Here is a 16,447-nt window from a genome sequence, read left to right as displayed (position 1 = left end):
ATATCCACTGTACATATATATATATATATATCACAGTTGTTGCAGGTAAAAATGCCCTTTTGCCTGCTGTACTGAAGAACATCATCAAACATGGCTAAATTTAAGAAATCAAATGATCCCCGTTTTGCTTAGTTTGTGCAGCTCTTCTTAAACTTGGGTTTTCTGGAACACCAACAGGTTCAAAGAGGACTAGAGGTAATACATATCAATCTCCATTCATCTCCATCCATTCAATTGATTATTTTCACTTACTATTTATTTTTATAATATCTTAACGAACTTGTATTTCAGTTAAAAACAACTCAGGGGTGACGCCAGAGGATCTGTGTGGTGCCTGGGTTAAAGAACCTGACGGAGGTTCCTTCACTTCTCCTAATTATCCTGAGAAATATCCTCCTGATAGAGAATGCATATACATAATAGAAGGTCAGTGTGTTATATTAGCTTGTGATCTTAGCAGTTGTGACTAGCAGGCTCTGTCTATGTCTGCCTCTTGTGTGGTCTTAAATGTCACTGACCGTTCATTGTCCTTTGTAGCATCTCCGAGACAATGCATCGACTTGTACTTTGATGAACAGTACGCCATAGAGCCATCTTGGGAGTGCAAGTTTGACCACATTGAAGTTCGAGATGGCCCATTCAGCTCTTCTCCTATTATCGGTCGATACTGCGGGCAGCAGAGCCCAATGTATGTGAGGTCCAGTGGGAGATACCTTTGGATTAAATTTGTTGCAGATAGTGAACTCGAGGCCATTGGGTTTTCTGCAAGATACAATTTCACTCAAGGTAATGGAAGAGTTCTGAAGTAAGCCAGAGGCATACAAAGTTACCTTATGTGCACAGTCCCAACAAAGGACCTGACTAGTAAGGCAGAACAATCAGCAGCAGCTTGTGTCATCATAGGACAACATTCACGAGGACGTAGCTTCAAACTAAATTAAGTCAAGAGGTTACCACACTTGACTTGTGCCATAGGCTACTATCTAGTGAATTTTTAGAGTAACCTTGTAACATGCAGTTGAAAGTCGATAACATTCAGTCATCCAGCATACTAGCAGTCTAGCAGCTCGTTTTGTCTCAACTGCATTTTATGCATCAGGTGTGTTCCCAACACCATTAACCAGATCTGCCAGGCTTCAGCACAATTTCCAGCCCAACTACATCGCAAAATCCACACAAATGAACTGAAACTAGCCCAAACAATTCAGGGATTAGAAAAGGAATACATCACCATGGTGCACATGCATTTTTGATCCACTCCGTAATCCTTCTTTCCCTCTCCTAATCTTTGCAATATATGTGGCAACAGAAATGGATCTGTACATCAAATACACACTGCCTGCACTTCTACTTTAGCTTTGTTTGTGGGAAATTATCAGATATAATTTCCCATTATTGGCTATAAATCAAGATCACAGAGAATCTAAAATTGGCTTGAAACTCAATTTTGCGTAAACAACCCTGCCTTTAACTGTCCTGTCCCCTGCTCCTCTTCCATTGAAAATGTTCATAGAGCAAGCATGGGGCAGCATGATTCTTTCCCCAATGGGCTTCTATTAGCACTTGCTGCAGTTCATATTTTTGACCACTAGGTGCAATTATAGCTTTATGGAGCTAAGTGGGACAGCAAGTGTACTGCCCCATGATTGCACACCATCCAGAGAGGAGAGCAAATCAATGTAACACTGGCTTATATCTGTCAAAGAGCAGCATATTTTGAAAATCATTAAATCATTATCCAAACAAAACAGATAATTAGTATTTCCCAGTAATTTAAAATGTTTGGAGTTGTGACTTTTTTTTGAAGATTTATGTACTGGTGAAAAGCAAAAATCTATACACCTGCCCCTATGGATGAGCCACCATTGAACACATTTTTTTTTTTTTTTTTAAACAAAAGATCAAATGGTTAACCGATAAAGACAAAATTTTCACAGGCTTCTTTGCTCATATTTACCAAAGGTGTCAATATTATGTATTGATAATATTGAAAGTGCCCTCCACATAATATTATGTGGAGGGCACTGTTTGGATTTAGGCAGATTATAGACTTCAAGCAATCTAAATAAGCATATAGTTTCTAAACTGGTATAGACAAATACTTAATCTCTTATGTACATTTACATTTTCAAATCCTAACGCTTACAACCCAGTAACAACATGGAAAGCAATACAAAACTAATTCAGCTAATACTATAGGGGTGAGAAGTAAGAAGTCTGGAACCATCCACAGTTTTATTTGCTGAAAAGACTTTGAAATATTGATTTATAAATGTCCCCAGAATTGGAAAACTCTCAGAGGTAGTTTGCTTTTATCCCCTTTGGCCTGAAGGAAAAGGTAGTATGTGCATTCCGATATGTGAAAAATAACTCTAAACATACCTCTAATAATTTTACCGTAGTAACCATATGCCTAGTATAAGTAACCTTATAATGGCAGACACATTTTTTATCACATTTATTTAGATGCAACCAGAATATATATCAAGATTCTTCTGGGTGCTGTGTGTTGCTTTGGATGGGTTAATCCAGTATCCAGATCTATTATTTGTACATGAGGGGGTGGAGGGAAGTGTTTTGTTGCTTATCCCTGTTAATGAAAGCTTGTCCTTAGGAGACTACATTCTGCCCCCGTCTCTCTGCCTACAGCTATTTGCTTTTATCCACTTTAGATTTTTACAAGGGGTGTAATAGTCACTATGTACTTTATATCCTATACACCAGCTGTCGACTTCATCAGTTTTCAACAAATGAATGAACACAGAAAAATGTGTCTCGCATCAGTGTATAACACATAGTTTTCCACCGGCTTAATACAGCTGTCTATATTTGGTACAAGGAATATAGAATTACTGTTAGATCTGTTGAATTAGAAAAATATTTCTTCAGTTAGCAATCTAACACGAAACCAAACCACCCATCTACTCAGTGTATACTGAAGCAGGGCTGTTTGCTCTGCAAAACAGAGCGTAGAATAATGTGTCTTGTTGGTTTAATCTCTACTTATTTGTCTCATTATGTGCTGCTTGGGTCAAATTCAGATGAGAGTTTACAACAGTACCTAATAAGCCCTGAGCATTAACCCTCTCTTGCTATTTCTAAATCCTGATATCAGCCTTAGGATAATTCATTAATGTCCTCGCGTTTAGCAAAAACTAGAGAAACATCATTATTTGTATCTGGCATCCTGTTATTAGCGATTTCAATTCATTTTTATTCATTAATATATTTACTCATTTAGAATGCTTTGAAGGAAAAAAAAATTACATACTTCACTCCAGTCGTGCATGCACAGTCACTGTAACCGAGTTACACTCTTTCTGTTTGGGAATTAATAATATATAATACTACACACCGAGGAAGGACACAGATTGAAGACTCTGATTTAGTTATTCCACTTCGTATAGCATCGGGAAACATAATCTGTACGGTAGGAGGATTAGTAAGCATGACTGTGAGGCAGCAGGACCTGATTTCTCCTTCTTTAATCTTACATGTAACAGTTATCATGAAAGAGAACGTAGGTGATTGTACTGGGTCTTGCGCTAAAAAGAGATTTTTCAAGGTAAGGTGAAAACATTATTGCATTCAATGAATCACAAGCTGCACTCGCAAACTGAATAACAGTGTGTTTCTCTGAGGACAGCACTAAAACCAGGTACAGCTGATTCAGCTCATGGGTTCAAGACATTACATAGTGAATCAGCATATTTCCGCTCAGGTTCGAAACAGGATCAGAAGGCTACTAACAAGCTAATGAATAAAAATTGGCATGATTTCAGAGGAAATATCTCTTCATAATTACATTTGGTTTTTTGTCTTACTGTCTTTCCAGACCCTGAGTTTAAAGATGTTGGAACTCCTCTGACACTGTCATGTAAGTTCAGGATTATTCAGTCAGCACTACATATGCAGCAGTGAATGGATTCGTGATTTTCAGTGTGTTACAGCGTGTGAGTTTGAGATGAGTGGGCCCGAGGGCATCATCGAGTCTGCTATGGTGGAAAAGGAGAGCGAGGCTTTGCATACGGAGGCTGTGGACTGCAAGTGGTTCATTCAAGCACCACCTGGCTCAAAGGTAATCTTTCCTCAAATAACACTCACCGACTTGGAATCTTAGATCTGTTTGCTGAGTACACAAGAAGTCACGTGTAGGGCGTATTCCGAGTCAGAGTCAGGTTGGTACGTTTGGTTTGTCTGATTCAGTTTTACACTGAGTATATCAGAAGAATAAGTACTGCAACAGTGTGGCGGGGCATGGTGGTTAGCACATTTGGGTTGGAGGTTGGTTTGAATCCTGCCTCTGCACTGTGTGTGAATAGCTTGCATGTTCTCCCTGTGCTTTGGGGATTTCCTCTGTGTACCCCGGTTCATTATGAGACATTGTAGATTGATTGGCATTTCCAAACTGTCCGTGGTGTGTGATTGTGTCCTGCAATGCGTCAGCATCCCGTCCAGGGTCTCCCGTGCCTTGTGCCCAGCGTTCCCTTTGATAGGCTCCAGGCTCCCCGCAAACTTGTGTAGGAAATGTGGACTGGATGAAAGTCCACCAACAGATCATGTAAACAAACCCTTGTACAGTAGTCATGGAAAACACAGAGCTGATGGCAAATTCATGCTGAAATAACTATACACATATGACTAGTTCAAAGCATTAGTAACTTTGGGAACTGTATTTGGAATTCATGTCTTGCAGATCTACCTGCGCTTCCTGGAGTACGAGATGCAGAACTCGAACGAGTGCAAGCGCAACTTTGTGGCGGTGTACGACGGCAGCAGCTCCGTCGAGCACCTGAAGAATAAGTTTTGCAGCACGGTGGCCAACGATGTCATGCTGCTCACGTCAGTAGGCGTCATCCGCATGTGGGCTGACGAGGGCAGCCGCAAAAGTCGCTTCCGTATCCTCTTCACCACCTTCAGAGAACGTGAGCCTGTCCTTTTCCAATGTTCCCTAAGCTTAACAACTAAACTTTTCACTCTGCGGTATAAGGACGTAAATATGGCCTTTCTGGATTGACAGTAATCCTCTCCTGTATGTTCCACAGCTCCATGTGAGAAAGACACTTTCTTCTGCCACAGCAACATGTGCATTAACCAGACTCTAGTGTGCAATGGTATCCAGAACTGTGTCTATCCCTGGGATGAGAATGGCTGCAAAGGTATGCGACCTGCTTAGATTATAAAGTAGTAATAATAGATAATATAGTAATATGGTGCAATCCTTTTGACTGTGGTGAATGTGTTCCTCATTGTTGATGAGGGTCCCCCTCCCCTCCCCCCCAAACACAAACAAACAGTTAAATTCCTAATGTTCTACGTGATTTAAAATGACAATCCATTCATTCATTTATGGCTTTATGCAACGATCAACCTAAAAGGATAAACCTTAACACACTGCTAAAGGGATGGAGCAACGTTCCACCAGTATTGGTTGAAGTATATAAGAAACAATTACATTACTTTCTATCGAGTGTAAGTTCACGGAAAGGACTGAAATATGGGTTTCAACAGAAAATCAGGAAGCAGTTTCTGTTTATACACCGATGTGGACCAAAAAATTCAGCGTAAACCGCTCGAAAGCTATCTATCTTAACGTGGGCTAAAGTTAACTGACATTCAATCCAAGGGTCGCTGTTTCTTGGTGACTGGCGTCAGAGGGGCTTAGATACTTTGTGATTGGACAAAGCCGCCCACACTCATTAACTATGCTTGTGTTTCTTCATCTCATTCCAAGAAAAAAACGATCACTCTCAGGGCTCGGAGATGAATAATATGGATTAATTGGATAAATTGGAAACTTTATTTACTATTCAGGTGCAAAGAAAACTCTGGAACTCTTTCTTGACATATTGAACACTCAATCACAAGTGGCTATAATTTAAAAGCTCTGAATTATTTTTGTTTATAAGCAAGCAGCTTTGACGGAAAGGCTTCATCCAAATCAGCGTCGATCATTTGTAGCAACTCATAATGTAATAACGGAGCATAATGCAATAAGTATTACATCATTAATGTAATATAATGTCCATCATGTAAGAATTTTCTCAAAAGCGTAAGAAAATGTTGAGCTCATAATGTCCTTTTTAAAAAATCATAAATGCACTGATATTCCTTTACAGTGCATTACATTTGAATTATTATTTAAAATAAATTATTATGTAAATTATTATTAAAATGTCATTATTATATTATGAGTTGCTACTTCGTTTAAAGAAACATCATAACTAACATTATCATTATTAGCCTATTTTCTTGTCAAAAAATTGCACTTAAAGCAGAAACTGACATGAAAAATTACGATCGGTCTGTAGCTCGGAAGTAATCTGTGTTAAAACAAATCTGCGATGATGAGATGAGCCTCGCCCAAATGATCCCGGTGTCAGGAATGACCACTATCAGCAAGATCTGAGTGCTACAACCGATTCTTCCATGTCATTTTGTTTTGGGTTCATGTTTACATGTTTGTTCTAGTCCTGTCTTCAACCTTGTCCTGTCATTGCTGTGTTACCTGATTGTGTTCACCTCTTCTGTGTCTCACTCTTGATTAGTATGTCTCTTTATACCGTCATTTCAGAATACCTTTGAAAAGTTTTATTGTGCATTCATGTTTGTAAGTCCAAGCCTTGTTTCTCTAGTGCACTGTTTTCTAGTTTTATGATTGGGATGATGGATTATCTTCATTTAATGCTGTCTGGTGGTGTTTTACTCCCACTACGGACTTTGAAGGGATGCTTGGATTCACCCAAATAAAACACATTGAGTTCACACTTATGTCCTGCCTTTGCTAACCACACTTTACAAATGTGAAATGTGAACACAGCTTATCCATAAAAGAACTTCCATTTGAAACAGCTTTCAGGTTATTAATGTTGAACCCATTTTTTTTGCCCTTACAGACCACCAACCGTTTTCAGTATCCGGGCCTCTTGGCGATATTCCATTCAACAACAGAATTGCATCCCAACTATAATGAATATGCTACATGGAATCAACTAGTGGGGTTGATTATTTGTGGACCAGTTTGTGTTCTCCTTTAGTGCAAAATATTTGTCAATAATTTATTGTTTTTTTTCCTGCCCAGAGAAAAGGAAAGCCACCATCTTGGATAACCTGGACCAAACCAACATGACCATAATAGGGGTGACCTGCGGTGTGGTATTTGTTCTGCTCACAGCATCAATCGTCCTCCAGGTCAAGCAACCGCGCAGGAAATACCTTGTCGGACCAGATGAATTCGACCCCGCACTGTTGCCTGAGCCCCTCGAGCCACCACATTATGAGCTGTGCACTCTGAGGAGCATGGTGTCTGCTGAGGAATTCCCTGGGCTGCGTCGATCGTCCTCCAAGTGCGTTCACGGGCACCACTGCGGCTCTCTGGCATCCAACGGCAGCCGCACTGACCTGAGCCTGAGTGTCCTCGCTGAGACGGCCAGCAACCCTTGCAGGAGCATTGTGGTGATGAAGCACAGCCACTCGCTCGAGGACACTGAGGTATGTGAGCTAGACGATGAGCCGGAGGACGAGAACATGGAGGAGCAGTCATGGAGGAGTGTCAATGGACATGAGCATTCAGTTCACGTGCAATGATTTCTCACTGAGATCGTCACAGATTGTGTATAGAAGACTGACACCATGGCAGAATGGAGATCTTGTTCCAAGAAAATATTCTAGGAGCTTTCGGAAAACTAATATTGAAATTTTGTTAAGTCGTCTGTATAAACATTAAGAAATACCGTAATGTACCAAACTGGGTTTGTCTGGGTTTAAAGGGGTTCTGATGTGAATTTAATCTGCACTATAGTTTGTTTGTCTGTCCCATCATTTTCGTTCTTCACTTGTGGTTGTGACTTGAAACAGTGATACTGGTTGATACTACTTTCAGTGCTTCTTGTTTTTTATGTTCTGCATTTGATCATCAGTGTGTCTGTAAATACTCTCATTTTTATTTATTTATTAGTTTTGTTAATTTGCTGCTGTGTGTACCTTTTTAAAGGAACTGTTTTTGGTCAAAGCACGCACACACACATTCGGTATGTTTACACGGACAACAATATTCCAATATTTAGACGATACTCTGATTAAGAATCTAGCACGTAAACAGCGATTATTGATGACCTTAATCCGACTAAAGTCATACTCGTAGTAAATCGAATTAAGATGTGTGGCGTGTTCCTATTTTAGTCACGTTGTCGTGGTGTATTATAGACATGTAAACACCTTAGTCACAGTATTGTCTTATTCAGAATAATTTCCCACTAACCTCACACCACACCCAGGCCAAATGTTTGCTTCCACATTAATTATTTTTGTTTTGCTCTGGAGGTACGATACTATTGTATCTAACCAGTATAAAAATGTATGGCCTCCCATTATCATGCATGTTGGAATAATTTTGCATTAAATAGTCAAATAATCAAATAAACAAAATAACTTTCCATAGCTGAAAACTGTATTAATAAATAATTAATTTGACTCGATTGATATGTTTCGTATTTTGAATACAGACTAAACATGTCCTGGTTGACTTGAAGTGGTAAATATGTGTGCGTTTGAATCTAAATTTGAATCAATTTTATATATATATATATATATATATATATATATATTATTTATATATTATTTTTGTTCTTCATCTTTTAATGTAGCAAATATATAGGCCTTTGTGCATTTAAATTGAATTAAATGAGTCATAACCTCACCATCATACTACTTAACTATCATATATAATTTCAAGTGCTCTCCCTACCTTCATTCTAGGTGACTAAACATAATGTCAGGTTTATGCAAAAGTGCTCCTGCTTAAAAAGGAAATTATGCCATCAAAACCCCTCATTTTCTCAGGACCAGTGCCGGTCATCATGAGTGTAGTGGTGATGTCTGGATTCAGTACAAATTCACAGTGTTATGAAGTTTGGTCTGTGCACACTGCACATGAAGAAAAAAGTCATTTTTCTACACAACAAAAACAGTGAATCGCATTGCTTTGAAAGGGTTTATGTTCATCTTATCATATCAGAATATATACTACAAACAGTATACAATATGTAGCCTATCAAAGTACATCATGCAAACCCAGACAGTGTGAATCAGTGCTATATATTTCATTTCGATTTGGGAGGAGACTACTTATGGCACCCAAACCTTCATATGAACCAAAGCTCATACTAAATATTAACAGTAGTGTTGCTTTCTTTCTATATTTTGGACAAACATGTTACATTTTCACTGTCTTACCAGAACTATTACTTAAATAACTAATCATCGCTATCAGTGTTCATTTACAATTGTAAATGACACCATTGTAAATTGTAAAAATTTGCAATTGTAAACTGCAACCATTGTAAATGGTTGGTTACAATGGTGGTATATCATAAATAAATAATAAATATTGTCTTTATATCCGAGTTGACAATTTCCAGGCACGTTAGCGTTGTAGACTAAAAAAATAATCTGGGGGGATTTTGGTGCCACCGTGTGGCCGACAAAAGCAACTGTTTCTTCATTCCTTTACGATGGCGGGGAAAAAAAATCTATATCTAGATTATAAATCGGCATAAGCACAAATACATCGCATCAACATATACAACAACAAGAATGTTACGTTATTCTATCCTTTCAATTTCGTTGTTGTTTTTCTTTATCTGTAACAACCGTATCCTCGATCAAAGCGGAACTAATAAGAAGCGTTGCTGTAGCAGATCGGAAGACATTCAGCCGCACACTTGAACGTTTCCCCATGTCTTTTCTAGAAATGCTTACACGTTTAATTTAAAACACAAGTCATATATATGTATATATGATATGGTGCCATAAGATTTGTTTGGCTGAATTCAAATGGCTTCCTGCTGCACTACATGAGGCACGGAAGAACAGTCCGTACAGCCGAGTGCACTTTAATTAAAGAAGCCGTTTGGAAGTTAGCCGCTGATTCAAGCAAGCAGAGGTCATCAGTAATGTCTGATTTGAGAGTAGAGATTGAAAAAGAGCCGGTTCAGGGAGACACTAACCGCAGCAGAGTTAAAAACCGTGTCGGACTGGTTGCTACTTGTGCACTCGGAGGCTCATTAGTCGCTTTATACGCTGTAGCCGGACCTTTCATTGCTCCGGCGCTGAGGAAAACCTGTCTCCCGTTCGTCCCTGCTACAAACACACAGGTCAAAAACGTCCTCAGAGCTTTGCAGTCAAGATCTGGGACTCTTGTGGACATTGGAAGTGGCGATGGACGGATCGTGAGTGATTTCCCCATTTCATTTACATTTAAGTGACAAAGCTTTGGGGCTGAAGAACTTCTGGAGTCATCTCTTGTTGTTGTTGTTGTTTTTAAATGTATGATTAACCGTTTTTAACTTTTCTCTTTTCAAGGTTGACTCAAATCCCTGCGAAATCACACTGTAATATCACTACGAAGTGATGAAGAGCGCCTGTATAGGGACGTCGTTAAGTTCTCTGTCCGGTACCGGGTCACAGAACTAGAATTTGGACCCTGCACTGGCTGATTTCCTCTCGTCCGACACCATGGTTCAGTGAAAGCGTCTTAGTTTAACGATATAGAAAGCATAGTGTGTGTGTATATATATCACACACACACACACACACACACACACACACACACACACACCCCGAAATATTGATAAAGAATGATGAATGTCAATTGGAACAAGTCAGAGATGAAATCAAAACATCTGTTACGTATGTTCGAGTGACATAAGGTCTACAAGACGTCTAGTCTACCAGATAATAAGAGAAGAAGAAGAACCGAGAGAGAGTGAGCGAGGACGAAAGGCCGGGGGATTAGGAATGCTTAAAACAACACGTACCAAGAACGCAGAACGATTTGGTTTCCGGGACATCGTGACAAACTAGAGACCTTCATAACTGAGACGCAGAGATCATACCTGAAACTTATCAGACGTACAGAGAATATTTTTGCCGTATGAACAGACTTTTCCCCAGAGCAGTGGCCCTAATTAACTACACTTCAGCACAATTTAGCCTCAGACCCATCACCGTCCATCCGTTAGTTTTCTGTCCTGTTTATTCTGCACAGGTTCACAGATGCACATCTGGTGGATACAGGAAGTACAGGATGATAGATAGCAAATACAGTAATGAGGACCGTAACAGCAGCGCATAATCCACGACAACCGTTTTCTGTAACCTCTAAGAACACGTTTAACTACTGAAACTACCGCCTAATGTGTCAGGTTACTGGCAGTTTGTAGAAGCTGTAAAATCATTATTCATCCTCTTACTTGCTTCCTTTCTGTCTGCCTCAGGTCATAGCCGCAGCGAGGGAGGGTTTCCGGTCCGTCGGCTTCGAGCTGAATCCGTGGTTGGTGTGGTACTCCCGTTACAGAGCGTGGAAACAAGGGGTTCATCGCCACACCTCTTTTTATATCTCTGACCTCTGGAAGGTAAAGCAAGGGATGAAGGATGAGACCAGGGCAGGCTTCTGTCTCATTGTGGTTTTTCTTTCTATATATTAAAACGACCAAGCTGCAACGGACACAGATTTAACATTCGAACATTCTTCGAAAACACAGGAGAGAGATTGTTTTTGTTTTGGATATATGTGCCCTTTATGTTGTCCAGTTGCTTGGCAAAATAGACTTTCCTTACAGTGACGTACAAACAATACATTTAAGAATTTAAGCGCATGAGCTCTGAGTTCAGACTCCTGTTAGCGGATGAATAAGGAACATCTAATCACAAAAGCTCGTTTGCGTTCAGACGTTATTTAATTAATGATTTGAGATATGAAAAACACACTTTACTGATGCTTGCTGTCTTTTTTGTGCAGGTCTTGATTCGAAGACTGTTTTGGCTTGTGATTGTTCATCATTAGGGCGAAAGTGTAAACATTTTATTTGGTCAAATACTGCAGATAAACTGTTATAATCAGGATAAAGTGTGTCCTTAATAATGTTTATTTCAGACACCGAATTCAGCGTTTACATGCATGTATTGCGTCTGTTTTTCATAGGTCAGTTTTGCACAGTACTCCAATGTCGTCATATTCGGCGTTCCACAAATGGTAAGAATAAACGGATGCTTCGGTACTGATATCGGTAAATGGTAAAGCACTTATATAGCGCTTTTTTAAACCTTAGCGGTACAACAAAGCGCTTTACACTGTGTCTCATTCACCCATTCACACACACCAATGGTAGCAGAGCTTCCATGCTAGGCGCTAACTTGCCATCGGGAGCAACTTGGGGTTCGGTGTTCGTCATGTGGAGTCACGTATCGAACCGCCAGCCCTACAATTAGTGGACAACCCGCTCAACCTGAGCCACAGCCACCCCATATTGCTCAGCTTTGTCAACGCTTAAAAATAAGCGACATTATTTAAAAAAAACAAAACAACAATACATCTTTTAGGGGGTAGTGGTGGCTTGATGGTTAAGGCTCTGGGTTACTGATCAGAAGGTCAGGGGTTCAAGTCCAAGCACTGCCAAGCTGCAACTCTCTGCTCCAGGGGCGCCGTATCATGGCTGACCCTGCGCTCTGACCCCAACCTCCTAACATGCTGGGATTTGCAAAGAAAAACAAATTTCACTGTGCTGTAATGTATATGTGACAAATAAAGATTCATTATTATTATTATTATTCATTATATTCATAATCCCAGCAGTGATTAAGCTCAAATCCAATGAGAACGTAACTGAATATTTTCTACGGAGTCAGATAAGAACTGGTTATCTCAGGCCTGTGTGCGTTTCTGTTTGTTCGTACAGATGGCAACACAGCAGACCAATTTGCATCACAAATACTAGTCAGTTATGCTCTTTTAGCAAAATGAAGTGATTAGATATGCGTGCGTGGAGCCGATCAGAATCGCTCCTTTCCACTGTGAAACTGGGGCACTGAGGAATTGTAGCCTTGCTGAGACTAAGAGTGAAGAGTCTGATTGATTGTAATTATAATCCCAGTCTGACTGTAATTGTGATTGTGGACCCACAGATGGAGCAGCTGGAAGCCAAGCTTCAGACGGAGCTTCAGTCCTCAGCTCGAGTGGTGGCCTGCCGTTTCCCCTTCCCCACATGGACTCCTGATCACGTGACCGGAGAGGGAATTGACACCGTGTGGGTGTACGATGCCAAGACTTTCAAATCTCACACGACGACAGCAAAAGCTGCTGAACCACAGTGAAGACGAGAATCTTTTATGATGAAGTCAAACACGTATTAAAGGAAATAGACTGTTTCAAACGTCCTACGGAAATAAAAATACGTCTTTCTTATCTCTGCACTGTTGTCATTAATAGCACAGCGCTGCTGAATGTTCCATCCTGATTGGTCAGATGTGGGTTACTTTTCTATAACAGCAGTGCTAGCCACAAGGATCATATTAATGCGCTCATGTGGTATTGTTATCGTTTCAGGAAACCAGGAACCTGTGTAAGTTATTACTATTGAAGTAGACACTACACATCAACAGAATAAGTTTTCTGCGAGGAGAAGTTTAGCAATTTGGGAAAGAGTTCCCAGTGTCAGTACTTTGTAACGGCCAAAGGTAAACGTGCGAGCAAGTTTTCCGACATGGGAAAGTCTTCAGGATGGAGGGCTTTGTGGTTTCTCTACAGTTGTGTGAAAAAATAAGTACACACCGTGGAAATTATTGGCTTTTTGACTTGGACATTTACTTTTGTGATATACTTGAACAAACCCACAAGGAAAATTAACTTTTTAAACCATTTATCCAACAGAAATATCAATAGATGTGATATTCGTCTGTGGAAAAAGCCCAGAGGTGCAAAACATATTGTTCTTCTGAATACCAGTATAGCACTCCTGCTAGGGTGATATTTCTTAGTTAAGCCATATCACGCTCTCAAGCGTGCAGTTATACCGAATATCGGCACGGTTGTAATTCGGCCATAGTCCCGAAGCCGTAGGTAATCACAGCCGTGCTGATGTTCAGTATAACCGCCTGATTATGAGTGCCATATTGCTTTAATACAACAGTTTTATAAATAAGAAATTAATATTGAGTAGCTGGCTCACGCTGATTTGCATATTTCTATTAAAGGTGCATTTGGTGAAAATGGCTTCCCTTCTTCCTTTTCATCTTCATCTGACAAGCTTTCATATTTTAAGTTCGGAGTATTCATGAAAAATATATCAGGATAATGTCGCGAACGTTACTGTGGTAACTGTTTCAGTGGGACTGTTGCTAGAAGTGGAATGTTATGTGGTGATCACAGACGAGCAGAGTGATACAAACAGTGAAACGGCTCGGCGCGGTTATACTAAATGTAAGCACTGGTGGAACTCCACTCGGCCAATCAAATTAGTGGAAAGGAACTAACTGTTGTGTAGTGTTTCTTATACCCCAGCTCTGAGAGTTCTTGCTGTAGATGTCTTTTATCACTACACGATAAAAGGGTGATGGATTTATGAAATTGCAGGCACGGATTAACAAAACGTGGCCACGATGTGTTCGCGTTTACAGCGGAGTTAAGTTAGTTTTGTTTTCGATATTCGTCACATACTTGGCGATAAATGACTAACTCTAAAACCACTTGCTCCCCCCTCCCCCCCAAATAAAAATTATATATAAACAGCATTACCGCTAAAAGGGCAAAGCTAAGAATGTTTCACAAGCTTCATTTTCATTATTTTAGCTCGATATAAAGAGCACTGGACCACAAAATCCGCTGCAGTGTGAGTTAAACCGGGAAGACTCGCTGTTGGCAGAGCTGTAAGTAAGGGACCATGGGGAAAGTGCAAGTTTTCTTCGTTTTTGCTATAACTTCGTGTAACAGTCTTTTTGTTAAAGGACGTATCGGCATGAAACCAGTGTCATTCAGTAGAGGGAGACAGTGGACAACTTTCACAACCTCTCTTTTCACCCCTACTGGTAGAAAAGGGAACTGCATGTCCAAAATTAATGACATTTTTGTAATAGCTTTGTCCTTCAGGACAAATAATGAAAAGGAAGCTTGTGAAACATTATTAGCTTTGCCCTTTTAGCGGCAATACTGTTTAGATTTTTTTTGGGCAAGTCGTCTGAGTTATTGTCATTTATCTCCGAATATGTGACGAATATCGAAAGCACCAAGCGACAATAAAACTAGTCCAGTGTCGTATATATTCAAGCTTTCCAAAGCGTTCCAACAGCTTTCTGTGAGGAATCGATCGAAATTTAATGTAATTGTATCAATTTGCTTTAATTGTCTCGTTTGAGTTTATGGGAGAAGTGTTGTAATGATGTCCGATTCGTGACTGAATCGTTTGTTTGAGTCGGTTCATTTCAATGAATTGGAGAATCCCTTTGATAAAACCAGTCTGAATGATTCATTCACGAATAGAACCGATTTGATTCTCGAGTTCAACTCACTGATTCAATGATCCTGTCACTGTTTTAGCTCATTTCCACATTTCTTTCTGGAGCTGCTGGTGTGTGAAACTTATTATTCACTCAGTAAATAATAATAATAATAATAATAATAATAATAATAATAGTAAAGTTAATTTGACCTATCCCTTCTGTGTCAGAAACAAACATTGTGTCAGGAATAACCACTCATGCCTTGACTGAAGAAGATCTGAGACAGGGGCCAGAAGGTGAACTTTAGAAAACAAGCTTTAATGTTGTTTACATTTATTGAATTTTAATTTAATTATTTAAATGGTGTCAATGTGCAACAGCTCATGTGATATATGTGCAGAAAGGATTTGTTAATTTGCCAATGTAATGAATACGGGGTAGTTATCTTAATTTACCTCTGGGTGATCTGGTTTCTTCCCCCAGTCCAAAGACATGCGTTATAGGCCGATTGGCATCTCTAAATTTTCTGTGGTGTGTGAATGTGCGATGGGTTAGCACCCCGTCCCGGGTGTCCCCATCACTGGGATAGGCTCCCGCTCGACCCTGTGTACAGTAGGATAAGCGGTATGGTAAAAGAATGGATGGATGAAATGACACTGGGACAGTGATCATGAGGATGAGGATAGCGCTAGTGGGAAGAGTGTGGTAGCAGATCTCAAGGCAGGTGCGTCTAAAGTAGAAAATCTGTTCCTGCGTGACGCAAATTTCGTTGTCAGCAGAGTACACACATACTGTACATGCTGCCAGTTCCAGCAATCGGTTATCTGCGCAGATTAATTTGGAAAAACCAATTGGTCGTCCTCCTTTGCAGGACACCACAAGGGCACAGAAATGGTGCACAGATAGCCGATCCTGATCCCCCTGTAGTTGTGAAGCAGCAGCTACGCCACTAGGAATACACAAATTAGTGAGCATGTTGTCCATGCATAAATGAATGTAATCAGTGACAGTTTCTGTAGTCTCAGTCAGTACATTTACAACAACAATCCAATATTAACCCGATTAAGACAATACTCTGATTAAGAAACTACCATGTAAACAGCGATTATTGATTACTTTAATCTGGCAAAAGTCATACTCAAAGTAAACAAAAATCGAGCCACAGAAGTTTTGG

The 16,447-nt window shown here is 39.9% G+C and overlaps 2 protein-coding genes across 2 annotated transcripts; both read left to right on the top strand.

The window, feature by feature from the left end:
- Positions 1-278: 278 nt before the first annotated feature.
- Positions 279-8,276, top strand: LOC128609610 (neuropilin and tolloid-like protein 1; the record flags this gene model as incomplete). The annotated part of the gene is made up of 7 exons (XM_053628185.1): positions 279-426; positions 538-786; positions 3,836-3,877; positions 3,951-4,078; positions 4,697-4,925; positions 5,046-5,159; positions 7,082-8,276. Coding segments are annotated over 7 exons (1,416 nt in total), but the record flags the coding sequence as incomplete, so codon positions are not given.
- Positions 8,277-9,634: 1,358 nt separating this feature from the next.
- On the top strand, positions 9,635-13,243 carry atpsckmt (fATP synthase c subunit lysine N-methyltransferase). The gene is made up of 4 exons (XM_053628184.1): positions 9,635-10,229; positions 11,277-11,414; positions 11,984-12,034; positions 12,964-13,243. Exons 1-4 carry the CDS (start codon positions 9,855-9,857, stop codon positions 13,150-13,152), a joined length of 753 nt encoding a protein of 250 aa, XP_053484159.1. The 5' UTR covers positions 9,635-9,854; the 3' UTR covers positions 13,153-13,243.
- Positions 13,244-16,447: the final 3,204 nt, after the last annotated feature.

The sequence above is a fragment of the Ictalurus furcatus genome, chromosome 7, assembly GCF_023375685.1.
Source record: "Ictalurus furcatus strain D&B chromosome 7, Billie_1.0, whole genome shotgun sequence".
Classification (NCBI taxonomy): domain Eukaryota; kingdom Metazoa; phylum Chordata; class Actinopteri; order Siluriformes; family Ictaluridae; genus Ictalurus; species Ictalurus furcatus.
The sequence above is the reverse complement of the archived record's forward strand: the minus strand, read 5'-3'. Positions and strand labels throughout refer to the sequence as shown.